The sequence below is a fragment of the Paramisgurnus dabryanus genome, chromosome 14 (assembly GCF_030506205.2).
Source record: "Paramisgurnus dabryanus chromosome 14, PD_genome_1.1, whole genome shotgun sequence".
Taxonomy (NCBI): Eukaryota; Metazoa; Chordata; class Actinopteri; order Cypriniformes; family Cobitidae; genus Paramisgurnus; species Paramisgurnus dabryanus.
The window spans coordinates 13,721,056-13,746,374 of NC_133350.1; the positions used below are offsets into that span (position 1 = coordinate 13,721,056).

Sequence of the window (25,319 nt, forward strand, 5' to 3'; positions counted from 1 at the left end):
AGCTGTGAAGAATAACGCTTTTAAAGCTAAACTGCTTTTAAAAACTTGTGATATATGCAACATATGATTTCGAAAAGTGCTGAACAACATATTATTACCTAAATGTATAGTGTTAATGCTTCATATCTTAATAGTAGGGGTGCAAAGATACAAAATGTCTGTGCTGACACCAGTATTCGATGATATTTGCTAATACAGATAGTTTTGCTTTTAGCTCCTTGTATTAAATTATTATGTCATGAAATCCTAAAAACAACATTTCTGTTCGATTCAATTCAGCTTTTTGTTGGAGTTCAAATTTGGTTTACTTTTAAAGGGAACATATCATGAAAATCTGACTTTTTCCATGTTTAAGTGCTATAATTGGGTCCCCAGTGCTTCTATCAACCTAGAAAATGTGATAAAGATCAACACAGTAACTTAGTTTTGGTAAACCATTCTTTGCAAGCATGTGAAAAAATATCTCATTGAAATTTGGCTCCCCTTGTGATGTCAGAAGGGGATTTTTATAATAATACCGCCCTTTAATCTGCACTATCCAACCACGGCATTGCCATTTAGTCCAGAGAGAAAAAGAGAAAATAATTGACAGCACAATTCAGTTTTAATTTGCATTTTAAAAGACACACCCAAAACAGCAAATTTTTGCTCTCACCTACAAAGTGGCAATTTTAACATGTTATAATAAATTATCTATATGGTATTTTGAGCTTAAACTTTACATTTGTACTCTGGGGACAACAAAGATTTATTTTACATCAAAAGTCTTGTGAAATGTCCCCTTTAAACTTTTTATTCTGTGGTTTAAAGAGCGAGGTTCTGAATAATCAATGGGATGCATTTGGGCTAATTTTGAATGTCCATTGTGCTGGTTTATATGCAAATCTGGCAACTCTGGCTGTGCACTTGCGCAGGCATTGGTTTGGATTAAATAGTATTTACATGTAAATAAACATTTGAATCAGATTGCAATGTTTAGGGTGCACTGTACTGTCGTTACCTGCAATTGGATTGACAAACTTTTGTGCATGTAAACATATCTCAGAACCCTATTTAGGGCTCATGTATGGCTCAATGGTAGAGCATTATGTTAGTAGTGCAAAAGATCATGGGTTTGAACCCAGGAAACACATACTGATAAAACCTGTATAGCTTGCAATGCACCGCTAGTCATTTTGGATAAAAATGTCTGCCACATGCATAAATATAAATGTTGCCAATAAAGATCATTAAAGATGACTATTGACTATTATTGCACAAAATACAGTGTTTGGCTGAGGTCTACTTCACACCACAAAACATTTTGGGAAATCACCCTAAGGATAGATCACAAATTATTACAATTTACTGGTATGGGAGAAAAAATATTACCATAAATGCATGGTGCATTTGTAATTATCTTTGCATGGACCGCATACGCTATTGATGGCAAACTTGAGTACCCGTGCAGGGAAATGCAGTCTTATAGGTTTCCCATCACATTCATTCTTGAAAGCAGACTCTACAGCGACCTCTTGTGTTGCAGACTGCAATAACACACAGTTCATCTCGCTCATCTTTCAGAGAACTAAGATGTCAAATACTATTATGTCAAACAGCAAACATCTCTATCATTCTCTAGCGGACAGAAAGAGAGAGAGATGTGGGGAGGGCGAGCAAGTGTTGCAGTGAGTTTCGTTTGTACTCGGCCGTAGGCTAGCGCGGCGTCTAGTGCAGAAACCCGTGCTGATGTAAACTGTTTTGAGAACAGTGCAATAATTGATCTTTGTCACCCTTTATGCGTACCAGTTTTTCATCAGTAATTAACACATGGGTGTCATACAGACATTGCATTGGTCGTGCACTAAAGATTATTTTGTGTTTAAAAAAAAAGATGCAATGCAGGATGCTGTAAATGCAGATCACAGCATGAGCACCCCAGACATGAAGATGTTTTCTAGAGGTCTCAAAAATGTCAGCAATTTTCCCCAACTCATTAAATTTCAGCTGCATCTCCGTGAGCGTCTGGACCACAACTTGCACTTCTACCAAGCGATGATTATTTCATCAAAAGAAGTCTGCTTTTGAATCCTAGAACAGAAGCAGAAGCACTCAGTATGACCCCAAACCCTTTTTTCTCTCATTGACATTCTTTTTCATCGTACGGTTTGAAGTTTGATGTCTTAATTGAATATGTTTACAGAGAAATATACTGCCTTCAATACAGCGGCAACTGGGTTACCCTGGTTTGCTACAAAGACGGCGTCCTCTAGTTCACCCCAAAATCTCTCTCCATCTCTCTCTCTCTCTGGCTGCGAGTTTTGCTTTGATCCTCCTCTGCAGACACCAGAAGAGACGACAGCTTTTCAACGTGTCTGCACCACTGAGGATTGGAAAAAAACAAGCTAGATTTTAAAAATTTATTAGCGGGTCACATGTATGGCATCACGCGAGCTTTTGGATAAGTTCTGAATGACCTGCTAAGTACTGTCATGCCCAAAGCTGACATGTCACATTATCGATTTGACTGGGGAACATCAAACAGGTGTCTTATGAGAAGATTCACCATCTCTGTTTACTTGCATGAACATATGGAGATATCTGCCGCTCATTTGTTTTGTCAAGGAAATGATTTATAATCATCTGATTTCCATTTTGTGTACTGGGAAACCTTAAAATGTATGTCCTCTAGATAGTCTGTTAAATTGGGATTAGGTTATGTCATTACGGTTTTAACTCGCTTAAAGAAAAAATTAAAATTCTTTCTGTATTTGCTCACATTTAAAAGAGTCAGAAAACAAATGAATGCATGGCATTTAACGTCATTGCCATTGAGCGTCTTACTTTGTCTGTGTCAATTTGAATACATGCTTGGAAAAGCAAATGAGAATGAGAGGATTTTCAGCAAATTCAGTGTTTCCTCACACACAAAGCTATCGAATGGCTCCAGGATATGGCTGGGTGATACTGTACTACATTTTGGGGAAGAATGGCGATATATGATAAATATCCCAGTATATTCTATAAAGTTAAAGCTCCCATAACACATGCCGTTTCTGCTCATCTCATGAGTACCTATAGAGTAGTATTACATTCTTCATATCTCTACATATCAAATATATAAAAGACAGATCAGCTTCAGCGATTGTTTCCGGAAAAGCGCGAGATCCCGGAGGCGTGCAGCGGAAGGAGCGAGTCACGAGCAAGCAACACTGGATAAGTTATGATTCACTACATGTTCGTGTCATTTACATTATATGCACTTACGCGACAATTTCCAACATAACACAATAGTTTTAAGGGGGTCGCACATTGGAGGAGAAGCGCAGGGCCACGTCGTTTCTAGGACAACTCGGAAGAATCACACACGGGAAGTGCTCAATAAATAGCGCGAGCTTAGTCAGATAGCGTCTACTTCAAAATGCAAAATATACATTAGCAGCCAATGTTAATCGCTAACGATTTGGGACAAATAGTGTGAGTGGTGCTTTATTGCCTGAAAGGGGTTTAAGAAGTGTCAAGAGTTACAGCAGACAGACGCCGCAAGGCACCACCGGTGTGTATACCGCCTGCAACTCATGACCCGGTTGGGACTTTTCAACAAAATTCAGCGTTAAACACACTCAAACGCAGCTACCAACCCAGATAAACTAATCAGGCTTAGTTTGGGGGTGAGAAAAATTTTGCTTGAATTAAGTGTTAAAAAAAAGAAAACTTTTTTTTTTTATTTCCCACCCTTATTGCCAGAAATTTTTGCTTGTTTTAAGCACAAATGCACTTAAATTGTTTTTTTTTTTAGCTAATTTGCTCATCAAGAAAAAGCATCTTAATTTAAGAATTTTAGATATTTCTACTGAAAACAAGACAAAACTTAATAAGAAAGTAATGTGCCCATGTTCAAAAAAAAAACTTTCCAAACTTGTATGAACACTGGCGAAGTGCATTCGGCACAGAAATAGTCTGTCACACATCAAATTGCTTTTTTGACACATTGCCTATAGCATAAGGAAACCAACTCTTAAGTTGTGTTAATAAGTCAGAATGTATGAATTAGCGTTAAACTCTCCCTTTAAATAAATGTTTACATGCAAGTCAAAGCCTCATATGCACAATATGGATATGGGAAGGAAAACTAACGTCTAACCCCAGTGAACATTTCTGGCAAAGCTTCTCTGGCAAAGAACGAGAGTCATATCAGACCATACCCATACAGACGTATGGTCTTATCCCGTATCCCGTTGGGGAAAAATGCTGATATTTTCCCAAAACTTGATATTTCGTCCAGCCCTACTTTAAGAGAGCTAGAAAAAATTATAAAGTGTTTTCCATATAGACTGCTCTTATGCTTGCTATATGTCATTTTCTAAAGCTTGACAAGTCCCTGGTCACTATGCGCTTTATGAAACATTCAACAGTATGAAAATATTCCTGTAGCTCAAGCCCAAAGGTCATGGGTTCGATTCCAGGGAACACGCATTCTGCAGACCTTGCACACTTTAAATCTCTTTGGATTAAAGAGTCTGACAAATCTAAATGAAAACATTTGCAGGATTTCTTTTTGTTATGCTCCTGACACGAGGGCAAGTAATTGCACTGCAAAAAATGACTTTCTTACTTAGTATTTTTGTCTTGTTTTCAGTACAAATATTTTCCATGTTTCAAATCAAGATGTATTTTGTTGATGAGCAAAATGACCTAAGAAAATAAGTGTAGTTTGTAGACAAAAAATATACAATCTAAGTATATTTGTGCTTAAAACAAGCAAAAATATCTGCCAATGGGGTAAGACATTTTTTCTTGAAATTTTCTTGAATTTAGTGTTCAATATTTTTTCTTAGCTCACGGGCAGATTTTGTGCATATTTTAAGTACAAATTAACTTGTTAAATTAAATGTTATGTTTTTTTTCTAAAGACTAAACTTATTTTGCTCATCAAGAAAATGCTTCTTGATTTCAGAATGTTTTGACATTTGTACTGAAAACAAAACAAAAATACTAAGTATTAAAAGTAATGTTTTGCAGTGTGCAATGTAGTGTGCTCAGTGTTTGTGTTAGCAGCGTAAAAGGTCATGGGTTTGAACCTGATTTAAAATGCTTGCAATGCACTGGATTACAGCATCTGCCAAATGCAAAAATGTAAATGGATATCACTAAGCAAGATTTCTGTAAAATAGTAGTGTAAAAAGTTTTGCTCTATAAGCAAAGATTTTATAAAAAAAGATGATGTCGTGTTATTTAGCAGGTAAATGTGTGAGTGCAGGTAACATCTGTATTAGCAGTTTGGGAAGATTTTGGCCAGTTTCTCTATCCTCAAACAGTCTGAAATCCAGATGCAATGGTGTCCCATAGCCGAACCTTTGATAGCACACTTCAGTCAATGCTGCGGGGCGTTTATTCAACTAGATTTCAGCTCACTGTAGCCGCTTTACACACAAAAACACGCGCGAGAACTCAGTTTTTACAATCTTAGGCAGACTGTTCTTGGACAGGAACCCTGCAGAAAAATGAGAGCAGACACAGCGAGAGGACAGCGGGAAACAGTAATAATGTCTGATGGTAGAAGTCGTCATTTGATGTATATCATATCACTTGTTTTTATGATGAATCTAATTATGTCTAATTAAGAGAGCTAAGAAAACAGGATTTCTTAAATATTACATACAGTATATTCAAATATGCTTTACATGAAATATGAAGAAAAGAAACCACAGAAAATGGGAAAATTTTAAAAACATTTACATAGAATAGACTATATGGTAATATTGAAAAATGCATTGTCCATACAATGCAAATAAATAACTTTCTTACTTAGTATTTTTGTCTTGTTTTCAGTAGAAATATCTAAAAATTCTTAAATTAAGATGTGTTTTTTTTTTTGATGAGCAAAATTACCTAAGAAAATAAATTTAGTTTTTAGACAAAAAATCATATTTAAGTCAATTTGTGCATTAAAAAGCAAAAAAATAATAATAATCTGCCAATGTGGTAAGAAAAAAAAATCTTGAAATAAGTTTACTTTTTCTTAAAGGATGAAACATTTAAGAAAAATTTTCGTACCACATTGTTAGATTTTTTGCTTGTTTTAAGCAGAAATTCACTTAAATTTTATTTAAAAACTAGACTTATTTTGCACACCAAAAAATGCATCTCTATTTAAGAATTTTTAGATATTTGTACTGAAAACAAGACAAAATAAATTCATTTTTTTTGCAGTGTATATATCTAATAAAATATATAATCTTTGTTTGACTATTAGACATTTAGTCCATTAATATGATAAATAACAGGCGTCATTTAAACTAGACATGCCTTATCTTACAATAAAGAATTTGCAACAATGCCATGAACAGCCGTGTAAAAAGCATATCGTGCAAGTCTATTTTTGGGAGCAGATTTTTGCATTGTGATGCAAACTTTGCTTCCAAACCCAGATTCCCATAAATGACCTATACATTTTATTTTGAAGGTGATTTGCAAATTGTATTATTCTCCATGGTGATTCTCATTAGATTGTCATTAGTTTTATGTTGCATTGCATTAAACATACTTCTTCAAATTTTCACTTTCACTGTTTTGTTTTTGGTTTCCGGTAATGAGAAACATTAGGAGGGTGGAGCTGGAGGTGTCATGAAAACATGCAAAAATTAATGATCCTAAAAATAGGCTTCATTTTCTTCAAGCAAAATGTAATTTCTTTCTTTCCTGTGCTTAAGTTGTGAATTATGACCCTTACACAGATTTCCGACAGATATATCACATGTCTAATATTTCAAATTAATCTTAGGAATACACAAAAGTGTTTTTGTATGGATTGAGCATAAATGATAAACGATATGTGGTATTTGAATAGCTAATCGTAAGAAGCTTCTTAAAATTTATAATTTGTCTCATATTTGCTTTTTCTTTAATCTTGAAAGTAATTGGATTTCACGATCCTCCCTAAAAACATTCTCTAACATTTACACAAAGCAACATTGGCTTTTAATCTGCAGGAAACTCCAAAGCTCACAGTGGGTCTTTAAAACTAACAAGAAGAAATGGCTAAAAAATAGGGAGTGCAGAGCTTCAACACCCCCCATAGCAACTTTATTTAAATTAGTACAAAGAAATTTCACTGTGTAACATTTCAATCAGCCAGAGGGCATTTTAATGCAGAAATATATTCAATGTTAATGCCTTTGAAACTTTGAAGATAATGGTTTAAAAAATCCTTAAATGGTAATGAAGGTAAAAAACGATATCTTACATCCACACAAAAGATAAAATCTTTAAGTAATTACATCTTCAAAATGATCATTTTTACAAGACAACCAAAAATGTGTTACAAGGCCTTATAAACCACGGCTAAAAATGAAACCCATTAAGTTTACCTAGATGAAATTATAGAGGTTATAAATGTCAAACAAATTATTACATTATTTCACTGTAAAAAAAAAAATCTGTAGAAATGACACTATTACTACAGCTGTATTGAATTTATGTTATTTACTGTCCACATTTGGTTCAAAGTTAAATGAACTTTACACATTAACAAGTCTTTAGCTTTACAAAATAAAAAGGATCAAGGTGAGCTCTGTATGCACAGAATCACAGTACAGAGTCCTCTTCCATTATGAAACACATGTTATACAAAATGATGCTAGATTAAAAGATTTAAACAAATGCTATAGCAGTGCCATACTGCCCTCTTGTGTGTCTTTATTGTCCTAGCATAAAGGGCTTGAAAATGTCTACTTGGATTGTATTGAAAAAGATTTTTTCTATATGCTGAGGATGTCAACATTTTTACTCTGGACATTTAATCAGTTTTAAAGCATCGCAATGAGCACCTTTACATGCTACAGGGCAGCACAAGAGAATTAAACAGAGAATATTTTTTATAGTTTCTGAATTTGAGGTAGAATACAGGATAAATAAGTTGAAATAGGTCACTTTAAATTAAATATATATTTTTGTTCAATATTGAACTCTTTTTAGAAAATAAACATTTACACATTTGGCAGACACTTTATTCTACAGCAACTTCCAGTGCATTACAAAATATACACAGCAAAAATAATTTTCAAGAAAACATTTTAGTAGCTATTTTTGTCTTGTTTTCAGTAAAAATATCTAAAAATTCTTAAATTAAGATGCTTTTCCTTGATAAGCAAAACGACCCAAGAAAAAAAGTCTAGTTTGTGCATAAAACAAGCAAAAAAAAAAAACCTTCTAATGGGGTAAGCAAATTTGTTGAGAATTTTTCTTGAATTTAGTGTTTAAGAAAAATGTTCAAGACATTTTTTCTCACCCCATTGACAGATTTTTTTGCCTGTTTTATGCACAAAATCACTTACATTTGATATTTGATATTTTTGACTTATTTTCTTGGGTCGTTTCGCTCATCAAGAAAAAGCATCTTAATTTAGGAATTTTTATTGAAAACAAGACAAAAATACTAAGAATTGTTTTTCTTGAAAATCATTTTTTTACAGTGTAAATTTTATAAAATCATTTTTCAATATGTGCGTTACGTCTGGGTTCGAACGAATGACCTTCAGCACTGCTAACTTAGTGCTCTACCTCTGTGGAGCATAAATAGGCATAACTAGTCGAAATTAATGATGTAATTGTTTTGTCACAAAACAAAAAAAAGAACTAATACTAATAAAATTACTCGTATGCAAACATACTGTAGTATCCTTTAACTTTTACAATAGTAATATTTCCCGACTACAGTATTTACGGTAATTTATCAATGTATTTGGTTAATACTACAGAATGCTAGAGTTTACATAACAAAGTCTATTAATTGCAATAACATACTACAGCATACTACAATTCACAATAGTAAATACTGAAAGTATACTACAGTATTTCTTCATGTGCCTTTTGTGTTACTGAGTTTTTTTTATTGCAGTTTACACCTTCTTCATTACCTGTGATCAATAGCAATGCAATCTGTGCATTTGGCCTGCACACCTGTCTGGTATGAGTGCAATTTCGTTGCATATGTCCTGCTTTTGCGTCGGCATTTTGTATGTGAATTTAACATGTGATTTCTATGTGCACTCCAGGGAGAATAGTAAGTGGTTGCTGTGGCAACAGATGACATGCTTCCATATAAACCAATGATATTGGTATGATATTACTGCCCCATAATGCAAACACACCGCATCTCCAGAAACTCATACGGTAATGTTTTGGGAGATTATAGAAGGTTAAACAAATGCAAACACTGATGGATGGGCAAATAAATAAATAAAGCATGAATGGATGAGAACCTTACCTGGTTGCCATGGAGATGTACCTTCTCCTCACTTCAATAACTGCTGAGCAGAGAGGATTCCAGAGTCTGCAACCAGGGGCTGAAGGAATAAGAAATGTCCTTTATGTCGCCTACAAAAGACGAAGAAAGCAAAAGAAAAACAGTCACTGCACATAATGTTAACTTACAAATGAAGAAACTGACAGTGTTTTAAACACATACACTGCCTTGAACGTGTCTTTAATACAAAGTGTCTTTCATCTTGTTGTACTGACTAAATATCATGTAGACTCCATTGCTGTGCACATTATTTTCCATCAAAATAATAATGGTTATTTTAATTGTAATTAATAACATAAAACACAAACAGTGTATATATAATAATCGTATTAAATAACATTAATAATGGACTGTTCTCTTCAAATAAAATTATGTTCAACGTTATATTAATACCTAGCAAGTTTGGTCACATTGCAGTGTGTATAACGTGGTAAAATCAATGCTTTTTATGCTCTCAAGCTTCCCTACCTATGCTTTCGTTAATATAAACAACATGTATGTTTATATAAACTTATTTTCAAAAGATACAACAACAAAAACTTATTTTGTAGTTAAACTGGGACATCTTAGATGTCGTTTGGGCCTCTTTTTGTTTCTGATTCGGAGGCATGCTGTTCAACCTATCCGCAAACGAAGGGGGAGGGTAAACCGTTTGGACGCGCAAGATTTGATCTACAGTCATTTTGGCCAATCGCGAACCAGATAATCTTTCAAACGGACCAATGGGGAACCTCTCTGGGCAAATCCTTTTTTCTAGGACGGCAAAGTGGGCGGAGTTTGAAGCCAAATGCCCGCCCAAAGCCCAATCGTTAGGTTGCGCAAGGGCTGCAGTTTCAGTTTGTTTTATTCACCATTTTGAGTAGCCGAAGGTAAAATTTATACTAAATACCTTCGTAGAGCAGGGATATTCCCAGCATTGTTTAATTTTCTCCACAGGGAAAGGGCGTTGGTTTCGCGACGTCACCTTTTGGGCCCCCTTGGCTTTTAAAAGATCACGTTTTGTTTGCATTTTCCCTGCTTTCTTTTGCTCTTTTTCAATTTTAACCTCTACAGTATTCCTGCAAAATGGCAAGACCAGTGAGGTACGTGGGTTTACATTCGTCCTGCTACATGGCCGCTTCGCTTGCATACTGACTATCTAGGTTGCACGCATGTGCCTGGCATGCTTAGGTTTGGGACACGATTTATTTTTTTATAATTTTCTGCGTATTCGTGCATGCATTTTGCTCATTGTTGTCGTTTCCAGTGGCGGTGGACGGTCGATGTTTGTCTGTTTTATTTGCATGTATATTTTTCGCACGCGCACACTGTGCATCTTGCTATCTGATCTTCCTCGTTCATCACCTACCTATGTTACGCATTATATTTATGGGCGAGAATGACTAAAAGGCTTCATGTGTTTCCTCGTTAAGTCAGTGAGAATATGGCTTCCCATTCATCCTCACCAAATGCTTTAGGAGGGGGCAATAAAACCCCACACTGGAGGTGTTCATTGGCCCATTCGAGTGATTTTGCACCCTGTAATGCCCCTTCAGTCGGGCAGATATATGCGCAAATTCCGTAACACATTTTCTGGTGATGCAGAAACAAAAGATTGCGAAATGACCAACAGCAGCCCGTTGGTATTTTTCGGGGGTGGAATCGAGTTTTAAGGCCTTTTTGATAGCGGTAAATTCACACGACGCCTCTGACGTCGGAGGGGGGCGGGGTAGGAGAGAGCGACCACGCCTCCCATTTAAAGTTACGTTAAAATGTTGACGCTCTGCATCAAATTTAGTGCATATTTCGATGTATTATATAAATAACAAATTTGTATATATGTTACTACTTTAGTTAGGTATGGCTATAGAAATGAATAGAGACCGAATTTGAAGTGATGTAATGCATACACATAGTTGCGCGCGCCTCCCTTATGAACATTCACCATGGTAACCATCGTATCTGCTACAGTACTGTATAGTTACTTTACTTAATGTTGCTAAAACAGTACAGAGATAACTTGGTAATAATCAAACCTGCCATCAAAACACAATCGACTAATATTATGAATGCTAAAATTGTAAATGTAATATTTTTATAAACACGAAACATGAATGGCTAATTATGAAGGGATAATTGTAATTAAAAAATAATAATAATAATGAAAAATGAATTAGCCTAATTAAAATAACAAACTACACTACATTTTAATATAGTTAATTAAGGATTTTACAATATTAAAAAATATTTTACTTAGGCATTTGGGTTAAACTATGGTTATATTTGGGACATGATGCAAAGAGAATATTTAAAGGAGATATTTCACAACTTTTTTAAGATATAAAATAAATATTTGGTGTCCCCAGAGTGATTAAGTGAAGTTTTAGCTCAAAATACCATATAGATAATTTATTATAAGATGATAAAATTGCCACTTTGTAGTTGTGAGCAAAAATTTGCAGTTTTTGGGTGTGTCCTTTAAAATGCAAATGAGCTGATCCCTGCACTACATGGCATGTGGATAGTGCAGATTAAGGGGTGGCATTATCCCCTTCTGACATCATAAGGGGAGACAAATTTTAATTAACACTTTTTTCCCATGCTTGCAAAGGGTGGTTTATCAAAACTAAGTTACTGTTTTTTTTACATTTCCTAGGTTGATACTATATGATAGGTTGGCACTGGGGACCCAATTATAGCACTTAAAGGAAAACACCACCGTTTTTCGATATTTTACCATCTTCTTACCTCAACTTACACAAATGAATACATACCTATTTTTTTGCAATCCGTGCACTAAATCTTTGTAAAGCGCGTTCTGAATGTGTTAGCATTTAGCCCAGCCCCATTTATTCCTTAGGATCCAAACATGGATGAACTTAGAAGAAGCCAAACATTTCCATGTTTTCCCTATTTAAAGACACTTACATGAATAATTACACGAGTATGGTGGCACAAAATAAAACCTGACGATTTTTTTTAGCAAATAAAAATGATAACTATATTAGGGTTCATAGCGGTTCGCATAGTTACACTAAAAGGCTTTAAACCAATGTTACTATAATTTGAAATAAAAGTTGATCCTGCCTGAAGCATTGTATGAAACTAAAAGACATGCTGTTCCTACTCTTCGAGAAAATGCTATGTTTTTGCCATGCAAGGGATATGTTTTATACATGAGACTTGTTTAAGTTACAGTTAATAGGGTTGGATGCATCTTGTTTTGCATGTATATTATCCCGGTGAATCAAGAAATGAAATCCTGACAATTGAACTAAGTTCAGTTGTGTCAAATTTTTTTTTTTGGTTTTGCAAAGTTTCTTGTTATTTTTGAGTTTTCGGATGCAGCATCACACAGATATGTAAATTTATAAGAATATAAATGTATATAAATGTGTACAGACGTATATATATGTTTGATTCAGTATTTATTCCTAATGACATCAAACAGATGTTTATTTTATTGATTGGTGATTAAAATACTGTAATTAATTTGAATTAATTTTCTTAGGCTTTTCTAAGGTAGTATTTAAATGCAACAGCTGCGGTATCAATGAAACCTTCATTTACTTAATTCAGTTAAACATAATGAAGTGAAACATGTTAAATAAGCTTTTATTATCTTGAAGAAATGCCGAAAGTCTTTTAATGGTCCTTTGCGCTCTTAAAACTTGGGCACTCATGTGTCACAAATGTGTAGTTTGAAATTGTTGTCACAATGTTTTGTCTCTCTTACAGGAACAGAAAGGTGGTGAATTACTCTCAGTTTAATGAATCTGATGATGCAGGTAATAAACAAACACTCATTACTTCAACATACAAAATTAAAAACTTTTTAGGACTTTTACTATTGGATGAATCTCATGAAAACCGCCAAGCACATAGTTTAAGGTCATGCTTTACTCGGAAATGTGATTGTTTTAATCTTGCATTGCTAATTATGTCCTCTTTTAGTAAATTTGTGTCTATTATCTTAGCTGCGTTTCCATTATCTGTTAAATTGCGCAAATTGACATTTCAAATAGAAAATACGGCAAATGGAAAAAAGTTTGTATGCTCGCATGAGGTGTTTTTTCAGGCAATTTAGAAAAGTTGTATTTTACAAAACTGCAATGGAAATGTTTATTCACATTTCCTGGTTACTTGATTCACGTAATTATTATTTGAAGATGACGTGGTATGTAAACTGCCAGAAACACCTTAAAGGAAAACACCACCGTTTTTCAGTATTTTACTACTTTCTTACCTCAACTTAGACAAATGAATACATACCTATCTTTTTTTAATGAGTGCACTTAATCTTTGTACAGCGCTTTGTGAATGTGTTAGCATTTAGCCTAGCCCCATTCTTTTCTTAGTGCGGTGGATGTGATATTAGTAAACCTACCAACATCAGTCGATGTGATGAATGACTTCTCGCGAGAGGAAAAATTGTTTCAGTCGCATATCATTGATTTTTGGAAACGCAGTCATTTCGCAGTAGTTTTTTGTCGACATTTAGAAAATAACAATTTTTGCACAAATCTGCAATGGTAACGCAGCTATTAATGCTTTATATGAATTACAGGGTATAATTTTTTTTTATATGTAAGCTTATGTTTGTTTCTTGGTTTTAAACCCAAGACCTTTTGCCCTGCTGTTATTATAAAGCAGATCAACTCTTAATTTTGGGGCCTGTTTATACAAGAATGCTTGAGGGTGAAAACGTAAAAATATTTTATGGGATGTGCCTTTCGTTTAAAAGGAAAATGTGTTTTTGGGGCTTAAAAACGCAAAAAAGTGAAACCACCCTCCAGAGTGGAAATCTTAAAAACGATCTACCGTCGCGTTGCCATCTAAAGGGTAAAAACGCAAAAGTCTGCTCGCGGTGGCTCTCGTCGCGTATGCGTTTACGCCACAGACAGTTCAGGAAAATAACAACAAACGTGTCAGATTATTTCCATACGTCAGACCTTCAATTTGCCATAGCAGCTCTTTCCAGCAGTTGTACGAAATATTCCCAGCTAGTATTACTGATCAGAGAAGGTCCATTAATAACCTCCATCAAATTGTTGATGCGCCATTCGTCGGAGGCAAACCAGACGGCTTTGAACGAGACCTGGGAGAAGGAAGAAGGTTTTATGCTGGCGTGCGGACTTGGTGTTGTTGTGTGTTAGTGTTTCACATTGCCACCTAGTGGCCTGGAGTGCATACTACATCGAATATCACACACTTTTGCGTCACCATATGCACGCAGATATCCCCCTTAAAATTCTTGTATAAACGCGGAATAAAAAGTGATAACGCAACCCCACTTTTGCATTTTCCTTTTAGATTGTTTTCGTGTAAACTTGGTCTTAGTCAGTCATGTTGAGTTTTGAATTTTGTTTTAATTTCTGTCTTCAGATGAGGAATATGTGAAAAGTGCTGAGACGGTAAAGAAGATACGAGCTCCTCCACGTGAAATCAAGCCCAAGAAGACCAAGAACTCAAAGGAGGAGAGGCAAGTGTCTCTTTATTGTCCGTTTATGAACCGTAACGTAGGAAATATAGTAGCATCCAAAGCATTACATCTTACACAGATTCTCAATACTAGAGATTACATAAATACAGCTGAATTTATTTATTCAATGATCCTTGTTATTAGATTCAACTTCTTGTTTTTTGTGAATATCTGTCCTGTGTGTGCTCTCCAGGGATCATGAACCTTTTTCAGATTCCTTCTTTCCCTATGACCCACATAAGCGGTGGTTAATTATAACTAGGAAGTAAATATGGCATACGATGATGATGTACTTGAAAAGATCAATCTGACATTTCTGTTAACCTGCATATTTTGTGTTGTTTTACAGTGAGGATTCAGATGACAAACTCTCCAAATCCAAAAATGATTCGGCAGGTAAAGTATATTTCAGCATTCCGTATAAATTTGAACTAAGTCACGAACAGTGATTCAACTGTAACATCATTTTGTTAGATGACTTTGGAAGTGATGAAGACAACGACTTTGGAGAGGAGGAAGAGGAGGAGGAAGATGGAGGAAGTGACTATGATGATAAAAAGGCCAAAAAGGGAAAGAAGGCAAAGGTTGAGAAGCCAGGCAAAAAACCTCTGAAGAGGAAACGAGGTGGAGGTAAGAGACAAACTTCGTGTTAAGCCTTGGTCTTAATAGCTATCTTTTATAACATTTCACCCAATGAATCTTAAATACTGTGGTGAATACGCTAGCTAGTTATAAACCTGATATTTTCCTCTGGTATGACATGAAAAATAAATTTGGCTTTGTTAAATCTCTGTGGTGTGTGTGTCATGCAATTTTTTGCTTTTTTCCATAATTTATTAATGTTAATAAATAAAACTTTAGACACTTAAGTGGCTGCTCATGATGTTGTTGACACGTTCTGTGTTTGTGTTTGGTCGGCAGATGACAGCGATGATGACAAAGCGGTGAGCAGGAAGCCGAGGCAGGTGAGGCAGGCAGCCTCGAAGGCCGTGTCCAAACAGAGAGAGATTCTCCTGGGTGATGGAGGGAGTGAGGATGAGGAGAAAGAGGATGAAGAACAGCCATTTGTGGACCGTGAGTTTACTTAATTTATCATCACTTACACTTTAAGGCAAACAATCTTTATTGCTTGTTTTGTTTAAATCCTTAACTTTTGTGGGTTGTTCAAATTTACTACCCTTTCGTGGACAAAAAGGCCGCTAAATTAAACTGTTGTAAAAAGTTATCAGTTTTTTTTTTTGTCAAATTTTTTTGCATAAATCTGTTAATCAGTCTCAGTACTGATCAAAACTACCAAATGTTTACAAAATTGTCATGATTTTAACTCTTTAATTACCAAGTTCAGAAGTGGTGTCACTGATTTGGGGAAAAACAACACACAAATTGACAGATTTTCAATATTAAAAGTAATTTGTGGGCTGGATTTTTAACCTTTTTCACAGTCTTGAGCATGCCAAGATTAGTTAAAACATTGGCTTTGATGCATTTTTTGTTTTTGTGTTAATTTTTACGGTTGATCACCATGTGGCCACCATCCCCATTAATGGTACCACATGGTGATCAACAGTAAAAATAACAAATTTGACCTCTTAGCAAAGGGTAAAACTGCCAACAATAAAGAATGCATGATAATATGGTGTCATGGCTTTGCAATCAAAAAATGATGTTATAATGGAAGTAAATGGGGCAAAAAAGCCACAAACAACTAATTGGGGAGAAAAAAAAACTGATGCTGCACAAAAACTAAAAATGCATCAAAGCCACTGTTTTTACCAATCTTTGACAAGCCCAAGACTGTAAAAAAAGGTTTAAAAAAATCCAGTCCTCCATCACTTTTGGGTATTTTTGTCATCAAATCAGTGACGCCACTTATGAAGTTGGCAATTAAAGAGTTAAAATCATGGAAATGTTGTATGCATTTGGTAGTTTTGATCAGTACTGAGGGTGATTAACAGATGTATGCCAAAAAAATTAATCTGATACATTTTTACAGCCGTTTAATTTAGTGCCTTTTTTGTACATGAACAACCCAAAATAGTAGTACATTTGCCCACTGTATATTGTTGAGTTTTTGAATAATTTTAAAGCATTTTCTCAAAATATGTGTCAATATAAATTTGTCACCAAAAATCATTCCATTTGCTGAAACACAGAGAAAGTTGTGGCCAAATTAAGCAAAAAAAAAGGGTTAACATGAAGTAGGAAACTGGTGTGTTGCTCACGCAGGCTTGTGCTGTGGATGTGAATAAAAACACTTTTTATTACAGTCTAGTTTACATTTGCGATTCGATATCTTCTGTTGCAGAAGAGTCAGGCAGTGATGAAGATTTTATGGTGGATGATGATGATGACAGCGACTACGGCCACTCCAAAAAGAAAGGCAAGAAAGTGGTGCCGAAAGGTGGAAGGCGGGTGGAGAGGAAGGATAAGAAATCTCCCAAACCTCGGCTAAAGGCAACAGGTATCCATCGTCTCTTTTAAGATATACAGCTCGACTTCATAATAACAGTATTATAATTTTCCTGTCATCTATGACATCTTCAGGGTTCCCACGGGTCCTTGAAATCATTGGAAGTTTGTGAATCTGGCGAAAAAAATTCAAGGTCCTTTTTGAAAATATACATGCATAGATACAGGTCATTGAAGGAGCTTGAATCTATTTTATGCAAGAAGTTTTTTGGGTGGAAAATTCCATATTATTCCCTGTGTAGTGTAGGATAAAATCATAAAATTATTTTTAAGCACACATGCTAAATTGTTCGCTTTAAATGCTTATTTCTTCTATATGAATGTTGATTCATACCAAAATGCTTTTTTTTGCATAGTTGTGTTTGACACATGAAAACGTCTCGGGTTACGTATGTAACTATTGTTCCCTGAGAAGGGAACGAGACGCTGGATCTCTCTTGCCATACTTCCTGCGTCCCTGTAACGCCGTCTTTGGCAATATTTCAGATAGCGATATACTTCCTGGCTCCAGCGTCACCCAGTCTTTGTCGTTAAGCCTCACTATTGGTTGAATTTGATAAACACATTCAGACGCACTTACATAAAAAGTGTCATTGCAGTGACGCAGCACGAGTTCCCTCAAAAGGGAACTGTAACTATGTATCTTAAAAAAGGTAAAACGATGTAACCTTGCTCTTAATTAAAACGTGTCCCCACATTTAGTCCTTGGATTTGAAGGTATAAGACCTGGAAAGTCCTTGAAAGGTTCTTGAATTTGAAGTTAACTAAAGTTTGGGAACCCTGCCTCTCATTTCTGTACTGTTTATATCTAAAGTCCGTTTTCTGTAAAAGCAAATTTGAAATGAAAATTAAACACTCTTGCATGTTTCCCTCAGTGAACCCCAGTCCCATGAAGGGTAAGGGAAAAGGTCGCCCTAGCGCAGCCAAAGCGCTGGAGAAATCATCGCCCAAAGATGATGAGGAACCCGAGAGCCCCCTTGAAGATGAAGAGGAAGATGAGGTGGAGAAGAAAGAGTCTCCTCCCTCCAAAAAGACAAAGGAAGAAGTCCCCGATGACGAGGAAGAAGATGAAGAAGAGGACGGCTCGGAAGAGGAGGCTCCATCCGGGGAAGACTAGCCATGTTATCGACAACTTCTCTTTTTTTCCTCTTTCCCTTTACACTCTTTTTCTTTTTGGCTGTTTTCTGGTTGATTTTGATTTTTTTTCCCTCCCGTGTCTGTTATGGCCTGGCTCATTGGTTTGAACGGTTTTTATTTTCCTTTTTTAGCCTTTCAGGATATTTTCCTGGAACTTGTGAGCATATATATATATTATTGAGTAAAATGTGTCCGAGTCAGTTTATTTATGGGTCTATAATCTCAAGAAAAACCCCAGTAGGGTTGGCGCTCGCCCAGGGTAATAACATGATGATATTCTCAGAAAACCGCCGGAAAAGCTCATGTGTTTGTTTTCATGGCATGTATAAAGCTTCACTTCCACCCTGTAGTGCTAAATTCAGTTAGCGGGCTTGATTAGTCAAACAGAAGCAGAACAAATGTTTGTGTGAATTGTTTGTAAAAGCATTGGGCCTGGCTTGTGTAAGAAATTAATGGATTTACTTAACAGTGGATCTCGGTAATGAAAGCAAATTTCTAAAATTCTTTGCAATTTAATCGTTTTACGAATCGCATGCGCAGGCATTTTTCCAGTTCAGTTTCATTGTTTTATTCCTTAAATTGTGGCATTCAATTCTGTTGATGAGTTGCATGAAGATTTCTCTTCGAATGAATTGAACAGCTTTCAACAAATTCACACAACTCGTGTTTTCAGGCTCAGTGTGTGAGCGTTACGAACAATTCACACAAGAAATCGTATTTTATGAATGAGTTTCTGTGTGATGTTTCTTGCGGTTTCAATGTATTTGGTCGGGGTTTTTCGTTTCACCTGAACTCAAGTTGTTTTGTATTTATTCAAAGTGCGTTACCGGCTTCTCGTTCATGTGGATCTTAAGATTGAGAAATGCGGCTGTAAGACCTAACATTCATGATTTGAGAATTACATTTACCATGGTACCCTATCACCCTATTACGTTTTTTATTGTACCTTTTAAATAAACACTCGATTCGTGTAGTTTAAACTGTAACATTATGCGTTTGCTATCTTAAAGGGATATTTCACCCAAAAATCTAAATTTTGTCGTCATTTACTCGCCCTCAAGTTGATTTGCTGAACACATACATATTTTGAAAAATTTTTGTAACCAAACAGATCTGGGGCACCATTGACTTCCACAGTATTATTTTTTTACTATGGAAGTCAATGGTACCCCAAATCTGTTTGGTTACAAACATTTTTCAAAATATGTATAACCATTTTGAAAAACGCTTACAACCAAGCAGATCTGGGGCACCATTGACTTCCATTGTATTATTTTTCGTACTATGGAACTGAATGGTGCCCCAGATCTGTTTGGTTACAAACATTTTTCAAACTTTTGTCATATTTTGCAAATCAATTGAGGGTAAGTAAATGATGACAGAATTTATATTTTATGGTGGACTATCCGTTTAAAAGAATATTTTGGGTTTAAACTCTATTGACGATCTTTAGCATGTTGTCAGATACCACAAAAGGACTTGGTCTCCGTAGATAAAAATGCATTGACGGTTATGTACATTCATACACACTTTTTTTGTTGTTTAACATTAAGGCACAAATTTCAATTTTTGTAAATTACAGCATGCCACAGGTGGCGTCCATAGAGCTCATTATGTAACCTAGACTATTCATTTTATGAATTGTGTTAATTTTGCTCCGACTTCTGTATTGTGGGTTTGTTTGCGTTTTATTTTCATTTCTTCATCCACCAGATCATCTCATACAAAAGCTTGAGAATGAATGCTTTCATCTCTCAAACCGAGGCATGCAGTGTAAGCGTGTTGAGATCAGGCCTTAACATGATTAATTGTACGGTAAAATGTGAATCTGAGGTCTCGTGCACTGTCGCTGCCTTACAAAGCCTGTATTATAATATAGTACCGCTAACTAAACCAATGCCGGCTTTGCTTCATACCCGTTTTGTTCAGAGATTGTATAGGTTGTGTGTGGGGGGCTCTTGAAGAGTCAAATATTGTTATTCTTTTGTGCCCTGGATCAGATGTAGATGTGGTCACATGACATGAGAGATGTGATGAAGAAGAATTGTACCATTCATACGTTATGCGTGTTTGCTCGTAAAGTATATTTCTGTTGCTGCTTGTCTTGAGTTACAGACATGTGTATGATGTATATCCCATGATGCATTTCAAAGGTCTTTCTGTCTACAGAGCATAGTAACATTTTGACATTGTTCGATCCTTTCTGCCAGGAATCTCTGAATATTTTACACTTGTGCTGTTTCAATTCGGTTTTAACCTAGCTGTCCAAAAAATAAGTATGAATGTTTTCGTGTGCTTTTTTGTTTCATTTTTCCTCCTCAGATTTTTTGTAAGGTTTGTTTTTTTAAGAAAAGAAATAAAATGTATCTTCATTTTAATGACAAATTATTTGACTCTAAGACTCACATTTTTTAATTACTTTTGTATTGATATCTGTCTTGCATAAGTAATATTTTATTTTTTAACGTATTTTACATGTTAGGAGTGAGTTTCAATTTATATTTATTTCAACACTGGTAGTTTGTTTAATAACTTCACATTTTATTATTTTAAATTTAATCTTTATCATCTTGCTTATTACAAGGCTGCTCTCAAAATAGATGGAAATTTAATATTTATTTATTTATTTAGTTATATAAAATACTAACACGGTGTATAAAAGACTTTTTGGTTGCTGACATTTCATTATTTGTTAGGCAATGATTCCTGGAGACAATTGTCAAATATATTCCTTACTATAAACAAATAATTTATTGTTGATCGATTAAAATATTAAAGGTGTCGTAGAATAAAAACCACATTTACCTAGGCATAGACGAATTCTTTACATAGTAATGACATATCCTGAGCCTCAAACACGATTGTTTCCTCCTTATGTAAACCTCGTGCATGCAAAAGACCGCTGGAAACAGACCAATCTCAACATAACATAAACTGTGACATTACGGTCGAGATGTTACATTAAATTAAGTACAATGTTGTTACAATGCTAAAAACTAAATTGTGACTGCTGAGTTAGTGATATATGCTAGTTAATGTTATATGCTAACGTTTAAGCTGAAGTTCAATTATTGACGTTACAGTTAAGTTTTGCAGGTCCATACTGAAAAAACAGAAACTTACCACTCAGAAATGTCCATGAACAATTTCCAAACAATTGATTATTCCTCAAAATCTGTATCTTCATCTGATACAGACTCAAACATAAGATCTGTTTACACACACACAGAGCTCCTGAAGGAGAAACAGCCAATCAGAGCAGAGCTCAACATTATTATTCATGACCCTTTCAAATAAGGTAATAATAGATCATTTTATTCTAAAGGCAAATCCTAGGGTTGTAAATGGGCATGAAAAACTCACTCTGGATCATTTTTACACTTAATTAAGCCACATGTAGATATCAGAGAACAATTAAACAGATTATTTCAATACATTTTCACACACAATCAACAGTTTTTCCACATTTCATTGTTCAGGATTATAAGACTCGATGACGCACTGGAGCCAACCGAGCATAGCCCCGCCCATAATAAAGTTGGCGAGTGGGCGTGGTTTCAGCGCTGACAGCAGACACGCCCCCAGCGTTTGACAACAGAGAATCCTGCCTGTTTATCCAAGATTTTGTTTTAAATCAATTTTATTTATTTGATTGTTTTTAATAATCATATTTGGCTGGGTGGTTAATAACATGTTTTTCTGTTGTGTGACAAACTCAAAACACATATTTAATATCAGACTTTACACAGACTTTATGATTTTAATTTACACTATTACTATACCATATCAACTTTTTACCTTAAATTAATTATAAAACAGATATTATTGTACATGTTTGTGTTTTTTTCTTGACATAGGCTACTAACGTGAAGATCTTATTTTTAAAAAATTATGAGGGGAGGGTAGTAAATGATGCCCCGGGCCACTTAACACCTTACTCGAGGTATTTGGTTAAGCAGTCATTTTTATACATTTGTAGGAATACCTTTATTCCAAATACGTAATGACATTTTATATTGATATTTATCTTTTTTATGTAAATAAGTGTTTCAGCTTTTATTTTCATTACCCAAAAACATATTTGACATCATGACGTCATCGTATGCAGGTGTGTTGCTGTGCTAAACTTCATCCACATGGTGTCAGTAATGAACTGGATTCAGTACTGGATTACAGTTGCCAGACTAAAGGCTTGTTCGACTTCAAGAACCGACAACCGGAAGACGTCAAAGTTCCGAGAGAGCGATTTAAATTCAAACTCCTCCTTATGATTTCGCGAAACGCTCTCGCGGTACTTTGACGTCATCCGGCTGTCGGTTCTTGCGGCGCCGTATGAAGTCGAACAAGCCTTAAAACAAAGAAAAGTCATTATTACTCTAAACTCTGTACTTTAATGATACTTTCCAAGACTATTTCACTGTTAAAATAGTTTTATAAAATAGTTTAAAAATAGCCATAATCCACCACAGTGTCAAAAAATAAATGTAAGATAGCTAAAACATTCTCATATCACGTGACGTGTGACCCACACGCAAATGCACTGAAAAATCACATTAGCCAATTATCCCTTTACTGAACTATTTTGCCGCTGGTTCATTTGCATTTACTGAAACACAATGCTGTCTGTTTCTTTTAATTAGCCTACCTGGAATTTGTTGTACCAAACAGGAACATCAGGTTTGTGATGAAAAGAACAGATGACAGACGTTTTCCACGTGTATAAAACAAGCTTAAAACAATGTACAGTCATAATTAGTGTAATCATTTTGGGCTGTAATGTAAACAGTGTAGGTGTGGATCATTCAGAGAAAACCCTCCACCTGTGGGTGCGTAGGACGTGACGTCAACGATTAACACGAGTAACATTTTTATGATTCTTGCCTAACCACTAAGTGTGCTATTTTTATAAACCATATTATGATTGATAGAGATATAGACCTGGAATGTTTTAGTACATCGCAGGACTGGTTATAATGCATATTATAAATATACTGTTCAACACATATAAGACGTGATCTTGGGTCAACATTTTTGTTACAACATTCCTCTCAAAAAGCACACCTCATAATTACACTGGGTTATTATCAAACAAGCATTGCTTCAAAAAGGGACGAGCCCATCCCCTTGGGTTGTAATTTGACCCAACAGCTTTAAAAATATTTTTTGTGTGATTATGAGCTTATTTTTTGGTAACAACGCGAAGTGGGTGTGCCGGTGGCGCCCCGCGACTTCTTTTTCGAGGGTGCACGATGCAAAGCTTAACACGAATGGCTTAATCATTTTTTAAAAAAAATTACGCACTGAACACATATTTTGACATGATGAGCCACACACATGACGGGCTAAATACATGTTTTAAAGAGCTTTGCATCATGCGCCTTCGAAAAAGAAGGCATCAGTTGCCACTGATTTGTGATGGGTTGTATAGGCTGGGTTGTTTCAAGCCAAAATGCCAGGTGGTTTAACCCATTGCTGGGTCAAATATAAACATTTTCTGGGTTAATTTAAACCAACGATTTGGCTTAAGAGTGTATTGTTTTTTGCACAATGCAAATTTGCGTTTGTTGTGTGTTTTCAGGGCCGGACCGTCCAACAGGCAATACAGGTGATTGCCTGGGGCCCCACGACAAGACAAGGGCCCTTCAAGCATACAACTAATTTTGTCATTTCACAAACGATCAGCAGAAGGCAAAACACGCTGCATGCACAGGGACTTATAAACATAGGGATCACAAAAAACCGGTAGGTGAAAAAATCCCAGGGATTTGATAACAGGATAAACTCCACAAAACAACTGACAGTAAAATGACAATAAATGGAAAAACACCAGTATAAATAAAGACATAAAACATTACAAAATAGGAGCAGAGTGGGCTAATTTGCATAATATTAAGGACTGTACTTGTGGAGGTGTGTGTCAAATACGTCTCGTACTTTGTGTATATGTATGCTAACTTGTATTTCATATATGACATTTCTGAATAAAAAAACTCTAAATACGTCTCATTGCGATGCTTGAAAAAAAGAAACGTTTACGATTATGGGTAATGTTGTATCGTCTTAATGTTCACGTTACATCTTTTAATAAGGATAAAAAACAAGATTTATTTTAAAAAGGTTGCTTTGGTAGGCTTAGGCAAACTATGGTATCAAAACGATACCTTTTAGGAGTTGAAAGGAGAAAAACAGAGGTAGAAAAGCAATCTCAAAGTAAAGGTATGCTCTGCTTTACATTATTTAATGCATATGCTAATTTAAAGAAAAATGTCCACCATCCTTTATAAATTAACCCAAACGAAATAAAGACTATAGTAAATGGTGGTAAAATTCTTAAATGCTTAAAAAATAGTAAACTTCAAAATCTAATAAGGATTTAAAAAAGCATTCAGAATACTGTATCACCCTATATGAATTATTCTGTATTAATATCCATGATATTTTTATTGATACAAACTACATACAGTACTGTAGTTCGACAGTTGTTCCAAAATTGCTTAATATGTTGCACTTAATAAAAACTTCTAAATTGTAATTTTTGTGTATTTTAATTTCACTTGTCAAATTGCAGTGCTATGACAATTTTTACACCGGTTGGGCCCTTTCTCATGGTCTCACCTAGGGCCCCATAGCCTCATGGGCCGGCCCTGTGTGTTTTGTACTACACCATCTTATGTGCATTGCAAATGGATTTATGTTGTCCTAGTCTATGTCCTGTTACGTCTGTATGTTTCTATGTGCATTGTTGAAACGCCCAATTACTTTGTATGCCCAAGCACATTTATACGCCTATTCTGTTCTGCTATATTCATACACAAGGAATGCTCATTTTCATTGTATAAATATCAGTCATACTCAATATTTGAACATTGAACAAAAAAAATCAGCATTGAACAACATTGATCAATCAAAAAATCAAAAATTTGTAGCCCATTATATGACCAGCACCTGTTATGATATGTCTACATG

General features: G+C 35.3%; 1 protein-coding gene and 1 long non-coding RNA gene across 2 annotated transcripts; one reads left to right on the top strand and one right to left on the bottom strand.

The window, feature by feature from the left end:
- Positions 1–1,947: 1,947 nt before the first annotated feature.
- On the bottom strand, positions 1,948–11,895 carry LOC135740700 (uncharacterized). The gene is made up of 3 exons (XR_010529249.2): positions 10,635–11,895; positions 9,248–9,357; positions 1,948–2,362 (listed from the first exon to the last, which is right to left on the bottom strand). It is a non-coding gene; the product is annotated as an uncharacterized lncRNA (long non-coding RNA).
- Positions 10,071–20,741, top strand: nucks1a (nuclear casein kinase and cyclin-dependent kinase substrate 1a). The gene is made up of 8 exons (XM_065259181.1): positions 10,071–10,368; positions 13,004–13,053; positions 14,651–14,751; positions 15,101–15,143; positions 15,222–15,377; positions 15,669–15,821; positions 17,053–17,208; positions 18,092–20,741. Exons 1-8 carry the CDS (start codon positions 10,352–10,354, stop codon positions 18,331–18,333), a joined length of 918 nt encoding a protein of 305 aa, XP_065115253.1. The 5' UTR covers positions 10,071–10,351; the 3' UTR covers positions 18,334–20,741.
- The last annotated feature ends 4,578 nt before the right edge of the window (positions 20,742–25,319 follow it).